Here is a 16,261-nt window from a genome sequence, read left to right on the forward strand (position 1 = left end):
ATCAATTACTCTAGGATCCTCTTGTAGAACTTCTAACTCAATATCCCAATACGTCCGCCATTTGCCATCAACATTCTTGTCTCCACTCTTTGTTTCTTTCTCTCTCTTTTTTTTTTTGTTTTGTTTTGTTTTTTTTTTTGGATTTTCTTTTTTTTTCTTTTTTTTTTTAGATTAATACGAAAAATACATAATTTCATTGGAGCCATCAAACAAATTATAGAAAATATCAATACACCTTCCAATTCCAAACACAACTCAACGTGCATCCTAGAATAATCAACAAGCTCAAGGGAAAGGGTGAATGATAGGATTTATTTAAAGGCTAAGCTAATAATGTGGATGACAAAGAAAAGTTTAATCAGGCTCAAAGAGGTGACTAGGGATATTATTATATAGGGTAAGCTCAAATGGCTCAAACGATCTAAAAATGGCCTAAATCATTTCCTTAGTGATAAATTGCCTGGGATTTCACCTCGAGTGATAATCAAACAAGTTCTAGAGTCTGGTGAGATCTTAATAAACATGAAATTCACATAAACTTTCTCTAAGTTCACAAAATGGCTAAGTGCTCTTAGTTATGTGCTCAACAATGCAAGGAAATCATAGTAGTAGAGCAAAACCAACAAACAAGTCAAGCATACAAACAATCAAATTATTTTGCATGGTAATGATAAAAAAAGACATTGGAAAATACTTGGGATTATTTGATATTTTGATAATCTGACAATATAGAATCAGGAGAATAATATTTGAATCAATGGCAGGGAAATAATGTGTGAATTTTTCAATTTTATTCTTGTTGCTGTAAATTTAGTGATATTTGTTGAAAAAACAACATAATGCAGCATATTATGCTTAATAATTTGACAGGTTATGAAGCATAATCTATCAGGTTATGAACATAATCTGAAAGTTTATAGATTATAAACAGACAGGTTATGGATCACAATCTCATAAATTGACAGATTATGAAGCATAAGTTGTCAGGTTATGAAGCATAAACTGGTAGTCTATAGATCATAATCTGTCAAACTATGGTCGACGTTGGTGATTGGAAGTTGGCGATTGGCGTAATCTGTCAGGTTATGTAGCATAACCTGATAGTCTATGGTCGGCGCCAGCGACCGGCCTAATCTGTCAGGTTATGGATCATAACATGATAGACTATGGTTGGTGACGGTGTAAGTTGTTAGGTTACAGATCATAACTTGATAGATTATGTCGGCGTCCGGCCGGAGACCTGTCGGCAATCGATGTAATCTGTTAGGTTATGGTCGGCGGCCCGGCCGGAGACCCACCAACAGCCGTGTAATCTATCAGGTTATGGACCATAACCTATCAGGTTATGACCGGCGGCAGGTGTAACCTGTCAAGTTATGGAACATAACATGTTAGGTTATGGCCAGAGACTGTTAGGCCGGCCGATGATGGGAGACCACTGACATATCTTATATTTACCAATGAACCACCGAGGGTGACTTTGAATTTTAAAAATGTTTAATTTAACTATTTTGATTATTTTAATTGTAAAAAGGGTAGAAATCAATTAGTTAGGCCCCGTTCATTTCACATATTCGAGTTTAAAATTCGAGTTTTATTACAGTAAAAAGTTATGAGAAACAATCACATCTAATTTTTTTACTACAGTAAAAAGCTCACATAAAATCACATATCAACTCGAATCAGTGAACTAAACGAGCCTTTAATATTTGAGGGTTAGAAATTGTTTGGGTACTAGTTTGGGAGTATTTCCCATTTTTTCTCATATAACCCTTTCTCTATTGTTGTGATTACCATGTTTGAAGGTCCATCGACCGACCAAAGCCCTCTCTGTGCAGCGTTGGTTTTTGTGGGCACAATCTGACACTGTTTCAAGGCCCAGACCAGTACACCAACATAAGTCGGTCGTGCTGGGTTGGGCCTTCATACTTAGATACATGGGCCGGCCAATTTAGAGGTATCTTTAAAAAACATATATATCTTTTAAGAAAAAATATTTTTAAAAATAAGTATAATATAATTATACTTATATCACTTCAAGATGTTTTTTTGTTTTATCTATTTGTTTGATTTTTATGTTTATTTTGTAATCTGAAAAAAAATCTTATGTTTAGTTATCTTGAGCATACGTTTTGTTTTCCTTACGAAAGTTTTACTCTGCTGAAAAGATTTTTAATAAGACAACTATAAATAATCTCTTTCTTTTTATATTCCCATTTACTATTTAGATTTTTGATATTTGTAAACTTGTTAGGAAATTTAAAAAATAGTTTAAAATAGTTAAAAAGAACCAAACAAAAACCATTTCTAAGAGTAACTTTTTTTTTTTTTATTTTAAAGAAAACATATAGGCCAAACATATATGATATGAGGATGTACATTTGAGAGGTTCGCAGCAAAAAAGTGCCTTTGGGGATATAAACCTGGTTCGTCCATTACTCTTGATCACCTTAACTCTATTGATTTCAAAGTTCCACCCATTTATTATAGAGAAGAGAATCAAATGGCTTACAAGATTGGCTTTGGTTTCTAAAGGTTGTTCTTTTCCGACGAAACTCATAAAAAGTTTGAACTCGAGTTATAATTTTATTTAAGTTTATATTCGTTTGTAAAATTTGAGTTTGAACTCGAGTTTGGGGCTAAATTCGAGTTCAAGATTTCCTTTCAACTCAAGTTCATAAACTCAAACTCAAGTTAATGAATAATATTTTTTTCTATTCTTAAAAATGTCATAACTTTTTCGTTTTAATTCTGATTTAGATGATTTTTTTTGTACATTCACAACAAAAAGACGAATAAAATCTCACCCATATACCCTATTAAAAATTTTCATCACCATTGAATGTTTATTAAAATACTATTTAAATATAAATTTAAGTTTTGACCCACCAAAAAATAAACTAAAAAAGATTCTCAATTCAAATCACAACTCAAATGTGCACATCCAAACACAAATTCAAATTACAACTTCAACTCAAGTTATAACTCAAACTCAACTTAAGATCATCACTTAAATTACCCTAACTCAAAAATGTAAAAAAGAATTCTTAAAATCTTGCGCTTCTTTGGTCCTACGTGTCTGATTTGGATGGCTTCCGGCATTGACGTTTCATCTTTTGGTAAAGCAACTTTTGTTTGTTTGTTTTTTTCTCTCTTCCAACCTTAGCTTTGATCTTGCACTCTTTTTCTTTGGGTTTTATGTACTAGCATAAGATTCTAATGAAGCATCATTGCGGTTTTACGTATGTAGAAGATGAAAGCTTTGCTTAGGGGTGGGACAAAAATTTCAAATAAAATAATAAATAAATACATAAACAGATTGTATCAGTTTTGAAGAAGCTCACCTCAGCTAAAACAAACAGCTCTAATAGTATTATTTAGCTCATCAATACATAGGATAGGACTTAGGAGTCTTGGGAGGGAACAACATAATAATAGTATTATTCCCATGGTTGCATAAAATGTTTCCTTTGCACTTTGACTAATTAATTTCATAATAATAGTGTTTGCGAGTACACTGAGCTCATCTGAATCTGTCTGCTGTACGGACTAGACTAGTGAAGACTGAAGAGTAACACTAGTTTATAGCAACGTTTACTTGATAAATTTAAAATCATATTACAATAAATTTAAGTTTTAAAATTTAAATTTTTTATAAAAAAAAATACTAAAAAAATTAAAAATTATAATTTAAAATTAAAGACGAATTCTTAAAACAAACATCTCATTACAAATTTCTTTAGCCTAATTGCGAGGCGAGTTGATCAGCAGCCATCATAGCACGAGATGCCGAGCCGATAGAACCATCATACCTGGTGGAAAAACGAATGCCATTTTACAGCCAAACTCACGAGAAAGAAGTAACAACTCGAAAGATCCATTCTTTATTTTATCTTTTTGTAAAATTGAATTAGAAAGAACACACATGATTTTATGATCATAAATCGTATGAAGCGAATAAATTGTGGAAAACAAGGGCGTGAGGAGAGAGAGAGAGAGAGAGAGAGAGACTCACAGAGCGAGCAAGATAAAGGAACAAGTGAGGATGATGACGGCACCTTCACCTGCAGGCTTTGACGTGTTGATGCACCTTGCACTCAACCAGTTCTCATGGATTGATGTCACCACATCTGTCCATTTCAAATCCCAAATTGCAGAAATATATTATATTATATACGCAACACCGAAAACAAGGGATTACATTTCACATCATACCAGTTTTCTACCTACCTATGTAAATGTGTAATGTTTGCAACCACAAATAATTAAAATTAATAATAATAATAAAAAGAGCAGAGTTTGAAATAAATAAATGAGTATTGCAAAAATAAGAATGAAGAAAAGGAGAAGATTACATTGGTTAGAGGCGATGATGAAGGTGTCAGTTTGAAATTTGTGACGTTTGATGAAGTCGATAAATTGGGCAAATTCAATCCCATTCCCGTTCCCATTCACATTCCCTTCTCGTTCCGCACTGCCACAGACAAACAAGGAACAAATTTTAAAAGAAAAGAACAATTACAAAGAAAGAAGGAGAAAAAACAAGAAGACGACAGAGAGACGACGAGAATACATGGTGGAGAGTAAGCGTGAGGGTCCGGATGGGTCGTAGTTGAGAAGAAATGCGCATTTCAATGGCTCCGAGGAAGAAGAAGAAGAAGGAGGAGAAGAAGAAGTCCCGCCGACATTTGCAGAAGCCCACTTCTCCCATGTCTTATGTACGAAACTCCAATCCATTCAAATTTCAAACCCTATTTAAAATGCAAATAAAAACGAAAGCCCTCCTTTCGATTAGGAATTGGATTCCTGACCAATTCAATTACCCTTTTTGTTTATATTTTGCTCAAAGACTCAAATCAATTGCAGACGATAAAAGGGCTTCTTCAGCACAAAATATTCGACTTCCCAACCCCAACTTCATACGCCTCTTCCGTCTGCTTTGGTCTGAGGGTTACCTCGCCATTCCTCTAGTCTGACTCTTCCGTTCACCCAACTCAGTAAGAAATAAATAAAAAAAGTAAATGTATAATTTTTAAAATCTAACCGTACCTAATAAAGTCAAAAGTTCTTACAGTGTCACGTGACGGCTTCTCAATCTTTCTTCATTTTTTTTTTCTTTTTGCCCTTTTTTACATTTTATTTTTTATTCTTTTAAATTTGTTCTTTTTTATTCTTTTTACGTAAATGTTTTTCTAAAAAATTTTGCTCACTTTGCTCCAATAAACGTATTCTTTTATATGTGTCCGTACTTAATTATTTTTCATTTAAATTTTTATTATATTAAAAATTATCTTTACATTTTTCTATAATGCTTTCTTAAAACGCTTTTCAAACTGTCATGTTACATAGTAGTCTTTTATATTTTTTTCTTTATTCTTTTTTACTTTTTTACTTTTATTATTTTATGAATGTTTCTACCGTATGTCTTTTTCTACTTTTTGATCTTATTTTGTTTTTTATTTTTTCATTTTAGGGGCGTTTACTTTGTGGATTAAACTCAGTAAGTCCAACTCGAGTTGAATTTTAGGTTGAAATACGTGTTTGGGAACTAAAACTTGTATTTGAAATTCGAGTAATAACTCAAGTAAGTGAATTTCATACACCCCTCAAACTCGCATTACTCGAGTTATTCTCTACAGTGCGGATTCTTATTTTCTGACATTTTTCTTCTCGTTAGTCTGCTCCTTCTCTCAAGAGAAAGCTTCCGCTCTGCTCTGCAAAAAGCCAACAGATTCCCCTCAAATCAACCGACGATTCGAGTTGGGTTCCTGGCAGCAGTCCATATTCTTATTCAGCGTTCCATTACCGACGGTCAAATCGCTTCATCCCCTAAATACCCATCCCCGATGAACAAAGTTACATGTACATCTCGTTCAAACCCATCCCAGATTGCCAATTTTAGCGAATCCCGACTACATTCCGTTGTCGGCCGTCTCCTTCGGAGATTCAACACGTGAGAAATCGATCCCACGCGAGTGGACCGGCATCCTCCATTGGCCGTGATCTTGAGTCGATGTAGTGCCAAACGCCGTCTCTGACCTCCAAAGTGTGCTCCCTGGAACGGAGGTTTTTGTTATGGGTGCTGGTATCCCTATCCACAACGACGTCTATTATAGTTGCGTTTGGCCGTTGTCGAAGCAGATCAACCGTTGTCCTCTACCGGATCAAACACGGTAAGATCTTTCCCATATTGATTTACACCTCCATTGCCTGTGCACATGCCGGTGGATGTTTTCACTCGCAACTGTTGTCATCGTCATTTTGAGTGGCTTTCCCTTTTTTGGATGTCGTTGTTCGAGATCAAAGAACTCAAGTTATCATCCTAATCAATCACTAGATATAATTCCTATTCGAGTTCTTAATTAATAAATTAATGTGATTAATTTATTCGTGCATAAATTAATATAATCTATAGAGTATTTTAAAAGTTTTATGAAAATTTTTATTATACACGATCTGCTACCCTCACACTTCCGCATCCGAATTCGATTCAGAAACTAACAAAGTGTACTTGTGTCGTTTGCATATCTGGTCACACATTTCTGTTGTCGTTTGTGTACTTGTGTGACTTATTACTACCTCTCCGTAAGACAATCAACATTCGATGAGTATAGTTCGTGAGCTATCAAACATTTTTTGTCATTGGAAGACTTTGTCAAATGTTGTGATGCAAATTCCGTTGTCGCATTAGGATATGCATGGTTCTTTAGGCTCAGTCATTCCTTAGAGATAACGTCAAGGCAAACCAGACATTGATTTCTATAGTAATAACATGAGACCCCATTATATTGCAGAACCAGCTCATAACAGAGATTGTTATGTATTTCGTCATTGCATACTTGGGCTGTAGTAATTTTACAATAATTAATGTCTAATGGTGAGTCTCAAGTTCTACTATAACTCACATGTTGATTATCCATTTTTTTCGCAGGACATCATGTGGAATGAAAGTTCTTCACATCAATCAAATCATAATAAAGATAGAGATAACTCGGATGATGAATATGAACTTGCAGCCGTCGCTTGTGTGTTGTGGTATTACTACACGTACATGGATAGACCATCACCTCGATCAAAGCACACGTCTGCCATGACAGGTATATGCGAGTTGATTACTTACTTGATGGACATGATAACGTTATTAGGAACAAGATTCATATGCGTAGTGATTATTTTAAGCGCCTTAGCACATTGTTGTGCTTCAAGGATATCTAAGATTTACTAGGAATATGAATGTAGACGAACAACTTTTTATTTTCTTATACATTGTTTACCAAAATTTAAGCAATAGGGGGTCACGGGATGAATGGTAATATTTAAGTGCTACCATTTCTAAGTACTTCTTCCTCGTACTTACGGTGATATAGATAAGCTTCCGTTTGATTTTATAAAACCACCGAACTTCAACGTCATCAATCCCCTCCTTGGTGCACTTGCCATGGTTTTAAGTATTTCGTAACATATTAATATGGGTTTGTAATGAAGAACAGTTGAATTGATTAGTATCTATATATATAGGCAGATTTTTTTTATATAGGAAACGACATGGCAGCATATATGCACATTGCAATAGGTATTTGACAGAAATTGGTTGCCGGCGTGAATGTTCATTAATTTTTTAATATAAATCCAATGCAATATCGTGTGTAAGTTGTGAGTTTAAATCAGTGCAAGTGAATATAAAACTCAAATTTTAAATGTCACATTAATCTTTTACTAAACACTCGATTCAAATTTCACCTTATAACTCCAATTAAAACAATTCAAGTTCACAAAAAACCCCTTTATTTGTTCTTTTCACGTCTATTTATATATTCAATCTAACCTCTAAATTTAAAAAGCAACCAAGTCAACTTAGAGAGACATCTATTGACCTCCTCCTTCGTCTTTTTTTTTTTTCCCTTTTTTTGTTGCCTTTTTTATTTTTTTTTTCCTTCTCTTTAAAACATGGAGATCCAACATAAATCTAATTACACATAACTATTGATCTTACCTTTCTAGTAGGGGAAAAAGATTGCCCCTACCATAAACTCTCATAAAAAAAAAACAACTAGTTTATTTTCCTTTAAAAAAAACAACTCGTTTTTCAATGGATATCTTCAATGATTAAACATTTCGCCTTTTTTCTCTTACTTTTTAACGTTTCGCTTTAGTTTTAGTCCTCCTTTTTTTTATTTACATCTTTTTTGTCCATTATTTTTTTCACCTCATCTTTTTAAAATTTTTTATTACTTGAGAAAATTTATATAAAATTATTAAAGGAGAACGTGTTTTTACGTAATGTTATTAAGGGCTTTTTTATTTTACGAGCTTAAATTATGTGGGTTTAAACTTTTGAGTTTTAACCCATATATAATTTTGTGTGGATTAAATTTACGTTTTGTAGTACTATAAAATCTAAATAAGAAATAAAATTTAAACTAATTTTTAGTTACATTATTAGAACTATGATCAGAAGTCAATAGTCGAATTAATTTATATTTGTGTATGGAGTAGAAGAATACGAACCTACGCACGCAGCCACTTTGAAATGCATCCAAAATCAATAAATAGGATTTATAATAATTGTCAACCACTTGTCTCATGAAGCAATAATTTCAATGAAATTGACGCTAGAATTTTAAGTGTCGTATTAAAATGTTGACTCTTATAATGTATTATTGCAATCATAGAATAATAAATAATAATAATAGTGTAGATGTTTTCTTGCAACTAATTACTACATTTACAATAGAATATAAGAAGAGTATGATCAGCTTTAATTACTTGGCATACGATTCATGGATGATATCCCATCCTATATCTATATAGTAAGGAAAAATGGGTTTCGCACACTGCCGTGCGAATCTTTTTTTTTTTTTTTTTTTTTTTTTTTTTTTTTTTTTTTCCTTTTTTTTTTCTTATATACCTTTTTTACATTCGTCTTTTTTTGTCCTATTATACTTTTTCTTGTCTTCCTCCTTTTTTTTTTTTTGTTGCTTATCCTTATACGTTTTTTAATTCTCTAAATGAGACATTAATAAATATATATATATTTTTTATTTTGACTTGCACAATCTCGCGAGTTGAATTTCAACTAGTATTCATAAAAGTCAAAAAGAAAATTTCATGAGAAGTGCTGGCTTCCTGAATTTAGAAGTTGATGAGAGATCGGGTCGAGTTGGAGAGGATGAAATGTATGTATCTATCTATAAAAAGAAATCAATTTAGGTAGAAGAAAAAAAAGCTTTGATTTCAGAGTAAATAAATGTATGGAGATTAGTTGAATTGTAATATTGTTTGATGTTGACGGTGCAAGACGAACATGAAACAGTTGGCAAGTATTGATTAGATTTAGAAGAGATGACCTACCAAAGTGCAGAATACATACGCGTGGGGCCCGCTACAGCCACAGCTAGGTATTGATCACCGTCAATCACGTGCCTCATTGAAAACTTGATCCGCCCCCCCCCACCAAATAGCCATTTTCCACGTTTCACTTTCCAAAGCGGGCGGGTCCCACAATCACGACTAGAACTGCTCGGACGCCATTTCTGACGTGTCTGTGATGGATGCATTGCTCCTACTGCTGGCCTCCCTGCGCTTTACGTAGTCCGGATGATCACGATCAGGATAAGAAGATGAAATGTTATTATTGTAAGGCCTTATAAATTCGCTTTATTATAAGATGGAGAAATCATACCTTTCATTCTTGCGGCATTTATCAAGTTTGCTAAAGTTGTTATTCACTGCCTTTTAACTCAACTCTTCCATCTAATTATACCTCTATTCATAGACGGAGCTACCCGAGGACTTATGAGGAACTTTTTTTATTTATTTAACTTTATTTATAATTTCACATAATTTTATAAATGTGCCCCATCAAAATATATTTTTTATAAAAGGTGATTGATTATTTTTTTTTCTTGAACCTATTCCACTATTTTAAGTTATTAAATTAGTTTTCTTACTTAATCTCTTAGAAAGTTACTATTCTTTTAGTTGAATAATCTTAAATAATATTTGATTTCTTTTTTATTATCTACTTTTTTCTTCTAGCTTTTATAAAAAGCTCTGTTTGATTTTAAGTTAATACTATTTTAACATAATAAGTTTGTGTTAATTAATTATGTGTACATTTTATTTCTTAATCTTAGAGTTTAACTTTAATTTGAGTATTTATAATTTATTTCTTAAAGAAAATTGTTTATAACTATAAAAAAAAAACAGTTAAAAATATAAAAAAAAATTTGTAAGTGCTCCCACTAAAATAAAATCCTAACTTGGTCGTTGCATGTAACTTATCGTTGTACTGCTCTTAGGTTAATTAATTATTATTATTATTTTTAATTTTCTGGCAGTCATTTGATTTCATGACGCGTGAACCGACAAGGATTGGTTCTAGGCGTGTGCTTTGCAGCTGTCTAAGCCCTATCCGGGTCGGGTCAGCACAGAAGATTCCCAAGCCCTTTCGGATCGGCTTTTGGTTTATTAATTAATTAATGTCATGTAATTATTAATAATTTATGAGAGAGAGAGAGAGAGAGAACAAATGTCGGCTATATCTCTCTCCCTCTCGGGTTGGCTGCTTAAGCTCATAAGCTGAAGCCCGAAGAGAAGAGTGTTAAGCTCACACTCTCTACTCTCTACGCACACTCTATATAAAGGGCATTTCCTCTCTTCTCCATTCTTGCAAGTTTTCTTTTTCTTTTATTATTATTATTTTTTTTTTGGGGGCGGATCTCTGGTCTCTTTACTATATATTTTGCTTCAAAAAGTTAAAACCAATAATGTTTAAGCATTGAACTCAACTGAGTTTGTCTTCTCTCTCTCTCTGCATAAGCATTGTTTCAGTGAGTGCTTTGAATTGAGAGATTATTTGGACTCTGAATTCTCAGGTAACAAATAATGAATCAAATCAATATTATCATCCCTTTCCTCTTTGCCTTTGAGTTTTCTGCATTTCATTATGACAAGATTAAAGGAAACGTTTTATCAACGTTTCTCATAAATCTAATCAAATGCTAATTTCTTCTTTTGCGATATAATGTAATTTGCTTAATGTCGAGCACTCACCATTTCCATAATGCCATTATTATTATCATTACTGTTGTTATTTATTTATTTCCTCTGTTATTATAATCATTCAGAGCCCGTTTAGTTGGATGATTCGTTCTCTCTGAGTGGAATATGGTTTGTTACAGTATTTTTTACACGTAAATTAAAAATAATTTTAATCTCATGGTTCTAATCCATAACCAAACGGGCTCTTAATTGTTGTTATTCCTTTCTCAATCGTATGTATTCTTATACTTGATTGATTCTTAGCTATTCTCTTTTTGAGAAATGATTATGATGATGATGATTATGATGATGATAGAGCCATGATTGGTTTTACTATTTATGCTACATTTTTGACTTAGGCATATATATATATATATGTATGTATATGTACATGTATAGACTTATATAGTCTATTTCATAGAGTTGTTTTATTTATTCAATCTGCTTTGGAACTACTCCACCAGCATTTATGATTGAATTATCTAGTGTAAAATCGCAATAGCTTACTCTTGATATTTGAAAGAGGAATTTTCTGTTTTGATAACATCAAGATCTCGTCCAATCAATGGCCAACTCAACGCCAAAACTTACTAACTGGACAGAATATTCTGCTCTATTTCGTTTTTTCGCTTCTTTAAAACATAAAAGAAGAATTCTCTTCTCTGTTATATCCTACTTTATCAATTGCTATATAAAGAATTTGTTTTGGTTGGTAATTTTGCAGAATGGTCAATACAAGATTTGGCCAGTGGCTGGGGAGGCTTCTACTAGTTTGTACACTCACAATCCCATTGCTGCTGCAAGATTCCTGTAGGAATAACTTACGTCCAAGATGCGGTCGCCAAAGGAGCCGGTAACACCAATAATATTCTTCGACAATTCACCGACCCTAACTCATTTTCTGTTTCTTGTTGGCATTTTTCCCTGGCATCATTCATTCATCTCTGTATTCATTTCAACCAGAATGTTTTTGTTTTATTGTTTAACAGTTTGCTTGGACGGAAGCCCGCCGGCTTACCACTTTTCTCATGGATTTGGCTCTGGAGTCAACAATTGGTTGGTTCAGATTGAGGTAATTTGTTTCCTTTTCTTTTCAAATAAGGTTATACCAATTTCTTAATTAGATTAATTTTGTATAACTAATGACAAACCTGCTTAAGTGGTTCCAAGTAGTTGAAATGTGCTGTTTTTTTTTCTTCTTTTTCCCTCATCAAATCTAGTACGACAAGGATCTCGCTCGTTTAAGCTAAGTTTGAGCTAATTTTATTTCTTGATGGTCAGGGAGGAGGATGGTGTAACAATGTGACTACGTGCCTCGCACGTAAGAACACTCGTTTAGGGTCATCCAAGGCAATGGTAAAGGAGCTTTCATTTTCCGGGATTCTTAGCAACAAACAGAAATTCAATCCTGGTATGATTTCATTAATCACTTCCTTTAGGCTTTTTTTTTTTTTTTTTTTTTTTTTTTTTTTTTTTTTGGGGGGGGGGGCTGAAGTAATATTAGCTAGTACCACTCCCTTAAGATTTAAATTTTAACAAGAACAAAAAAACTTTAATGTGAATCTTCTTGAAGTCACTTGAGTGTAATTTCCTTAAGCAGTAAAACTTAATCTCTGTTTCAATGCCAGACTTCTACGATTGGAATCGGATCAAGGTCAGGTACTGTGACGGTTCGTCATTCACCGGTGATGTGGAAGCAGTAAATCCAGTATGTTAATCATTAACCGGTGCTATATTTGCCGTTTTCCCTTTTTAAAATGTGTGTGCGTGTGTATATATAGATGCATGTGTGTATGTAAATCCGCGGGGTTTTGATGGAATTGTCATCTGGCACTGGCAGGCTACTAATCTCCACTTTAGAGGTGCAAGGGTGTTCCTTGCAATCATCGAGGATCTACAAGCCAAAGGAATGAAAAATGCTCAAAATGTACGAGCCACTGTCTAGCTGTCTGATTTTTCCTCTTTTTATCATTACTTGAACTAAACTTGTAAGTTGTAATCTACAGGCGATCCTCTCCGGCTGCTCGGCTGGTGGATTGGCGTCCATTCTGCACTGTGATAAATTTAAATCTCTCATGCCTTCAACTACTAAAGTAAAATGCCTTTCAGATGCTGGTTATTTTATAAATACGTAAGCATTTGTTAGTTATTTCTTGCCCTCAAGCTCACTTGCACGTAAATTTTCTTGTGAGTGTTCCTCTAAAACTTTTCTTTTTTTCTGTTGATAACAGGAATGATGTTTCTGGAGCAAAACACATTGAAACCTTTTATACTGAAGTCGTCGCGACACATGTATACTTCTCCTTCCTTTGATTCCCCTTCATATGTGTGTGTGTGTGTGTGTGTGTGTATATATAGGCGCGCACGCACACACACACATGGTATATATGTATGATCATTGACAAGTTCCTATGTTCTCCCCTCTTTTTATTAAAGAAAGAGTTTCTGTTTCTTCTCGTTCCTTTCTGATAGTCTTTTTAACTTGCAAATCCTGGTTTTGAACATTTTCTGTCTGTAGGGTTCTGCAAAGAATTTACCTTCATCTTGTACTTCCAGATTGAGTCCAGGGCTGGTAAGTAATTTGATTATTGATGTTTATTATTTTCTCTTCAACATCTTGATATCCTCTATCTATTCTAAGTTCTAACAATATATATTTCATCCCTATTTTTGTAGTGCTTCTTCCCACAATATGTGGTCTCACAAATCCAAACACCAATATTCTTTGTAAATGCAGCCTACGATTCATGGCAGGTTAGCTTATTTTAGTTCATAATAAGCACTTTGATCACAGTTTGATGCTTTTTATTTATTTATTTATTTTTTACAGTCTAGTGTTTATTTGTAAAATCCATTCAATTTATTTGCGTGTTTGAGACAAGTATGTTTGAAAATGAAGAGAAAATGGTTAATATCTTTGCTTAGCATATTAATCACGGAATGAAGCCTACTATAGCTTACGTGTATCTTTTAAGTGAATTGATCTAGTTATTTAGTATTATTTGTTTGAGAGCTCTCTAAGCTAAAAACTAATAATTTTTGGTTTAATTGATGAATCCTGCGATATTAAGGTCTTGTAATATCTCCAAGTCTTCCCTTTTATTTCTCTAAACTGAACCATGTAGTGCTTGTTCAGATAAAGAACATTTTGGCACCTGGTGTTGCTGATCCTCATGGAACCTGGCATTACTGCAAGCTTGATATAACGAAATGCTCGAGTATTCAACTCAAAACCATGCAAGGTGATCGATCGAGAAGGCTTTCACGCAATTGAAAAACCATGCAAGGCTGATTTATTTACTTAAATTTATTTTTTAACAGATTTTAGGTTGGAGTTTCTAAAGGCGATCAGTGTTGTGGGCAACTCCCTTTCCAAAGGGTTGTTCATAGATTCATGCTATGCCCACTGCCAAACTGAAATGCAGGAGACGTGGTTGAGGGCCAACTCTCCTAGGCTGGGGGCGACGGTAAGAGGCTGCTTCTTCATCTTTGCGTCATTAATTACTACTTCATTACACACTCGTAATAGGACAATGTTCTTCTCATCTCATTCTTCATTCTTCATTCTTCATTTCTTGTTTTGAAAATCTCCTCCGGTGCAGACAATTGCAAAGGCGGTCGGAGACTGGTTTTATGACAGGAGTGCATTCCAGAAGATAGATTGCCCTTATCCTTGCAACCCCACTTGCCATAACCGCGTTTTCGATCCAAATGACCACCTAGAATGAAAGGGACCAGTTTGTCATCTACAAGTACGTTAAGAAATAAAGATAATATCTCTGTTTCCATCAAAGAATATAGCATAAGCATTTGGTAACGGGATAAGGGGCAGAAAAGAAAAATGAGCATATTAATATTGATTCCAAATAAGCAAAAGGGCCACCAATGTGGTGTCTTGTCTTGTCATTCATTGTTTATGTAATCAATTATTTGTACTCAATGAAGATCACTTGATTTAATCTTTTGATTAAAAATTAAAAATGACTTGATTTGCACTGCCTGCTTTTGACTTTTGAGAATGTTAAATGTGAACCTGATTTATTTGTTTATTTATTTATTTATTTTTAATCTTTAAAGTGAACCAGACCTTCGACGCTGCGGACCATCCATATTCCATGCACATCCTTTGTGTTGAAGTGACACCACTGCATGATTAGCAAAAAAAAAAAAAAAAAAAAAAAAAGAAAAAGAAAAAGAAAAAAGAGTGACACCACTGCATCACAAATTCTACCCGAAAGATGAAAATGAATGTAGATAATGAAAGACGCATAGGAAAAATTTGGGGAAAAACACGAAATTAAAAGCAAATCATTCTTTTAGGTATTAATTTTTTTTTTCCTACGGTTAATTTTGAATTTAGTCCCCAAAAAAAGGAGTTATCTCACTTTGCTACCTACAACTCAAAATAAGATAAACTCTTTCATAAGTTATATGTATTTTATACATTTTTCAAAATATAATTACTTATTTTACTATATATTATTATGTGTCACTATTTTGTAAGAGACCCGTTTGTAGATAAAACACAAGTTATATGTGTTTTATACAATTTTTTCAAAATATAATTAGTTATTTTATTTATCACTATTTTGTAATAGACCGGTTTGTAGGTACGTTTTATCTGACATAGTTGAATATTTTATTTTTGTTATAGAAGATTTATTTATGTTATGAATTGAGTATTTATTTCTTGAATTAAGGATATTTATAATTGAGCAATAGATGAATGTTTATTACAATTAATTATGGTTCAAAACGGAATAATAAATATTAGTATAAACCAATTAAAAAAACAAAATAAACTTGGTTTGGTTTGGTTTATTTTGGATTTGATTATTTAAATGATAGATTGCACCATTGCACTCTAAATTATTTGTTTTTTTTGCATAATGCGTCCTGAGCTTTTAACTTTGACAAACTACACTATGAATTTTAAAATCAGTGGCAATTAAGGCCTAATAGGTAATAGATGTTACTAAATTAAGGGTTTAAAACACACAATTCACACATGAAAGGTAAATATCGTCACTTTTCAAACCATGCCATGTGTAAATCTTGTATCTCGAACTGTCAATTTGATAACAACATTAGCTATTGGATTTTAATTGTAATTAATTTTAAAATTTAAGGTGTAATTTGTTAAATTTAAAAATTCGGGGTCCATTATGTAAAAACCGAATATTTTAGAGTAAAAAGCCCCAAATAGTTTTGGGACCAG

General features: G+C 33.2%; 2 protein-coding genes across 2 annotated transcripts; one reads left to right on the top strand and one right to left on the bottom strand.

Annotated features, from left to right (window-relative positions):
• Positions 1-3,709: 3,709 nt before the first annotated feature.
• LOC21404203 lies at positions 3,710-4,992 on the bottom strand. Its single transcript, XM_010113217.2, has 4 exons — positions 4,574-4,992; positions 4,356-4,474; positions 4,016-4,130; positions 3,710-3,812 (listed from the first exon to the last, which is right to left on the bottom strand). Exons 1-4 carry the CDS (start codon positions 4,735-4,737, stop codon positions 3,740-3,742), a joined length of 471 nt encoding a protein of 156 aa, XP_010111519.1. The 5' UTR covers positions 4,738-4,992; the 3' UTR covers positions 3,710-3,739.
• Positions 4,993-10,523: 5,531 nt separating this feature from the next.
• LOC21404205 (pectin acetylesterase 8) lies at positions 10,524-15,024 on the top strand. The gene is given in 14 exon segments (XM_024175497.1): positions 10,524-10,877; positions 11,768-11,848; positions 11,850-11,896; positions 12,033-12,115; positions 12,325-12,454; positions 12,672-12,751; positions 12,884-12,970; positions 13,050-13,174; positions 13,275-13,335; positions 13,562-13,615; positions 13,720-13,797; positions 14,180-14,285; positions 14,365-14,510; positions 14,646-15,024. Coding segments are annotated over 13 exon segments (1,203 nt in total). The 5' UTR covers positions 10,524-10,877; position 11,768; the 3' UTR covers positions 14,772-15,024.
• The last annotated feature ends 1,237 nt before the right edge of the window (positions 15,025-16,261 follow it).

Source organism: Morus notabilis, unplaced genomic scaffold, assembly GCF_000414095.1.
Source record: "Morus notabilis unplaced genomic scaffold, ASM41409v2 Scaffold256, whole genome shotgun sequence".
NCBI lineage: Eukaryota > Viridiplantae > Streptophyta > Magnoliopsida > Rosales > Moraceae > Morus > Morus notabilis.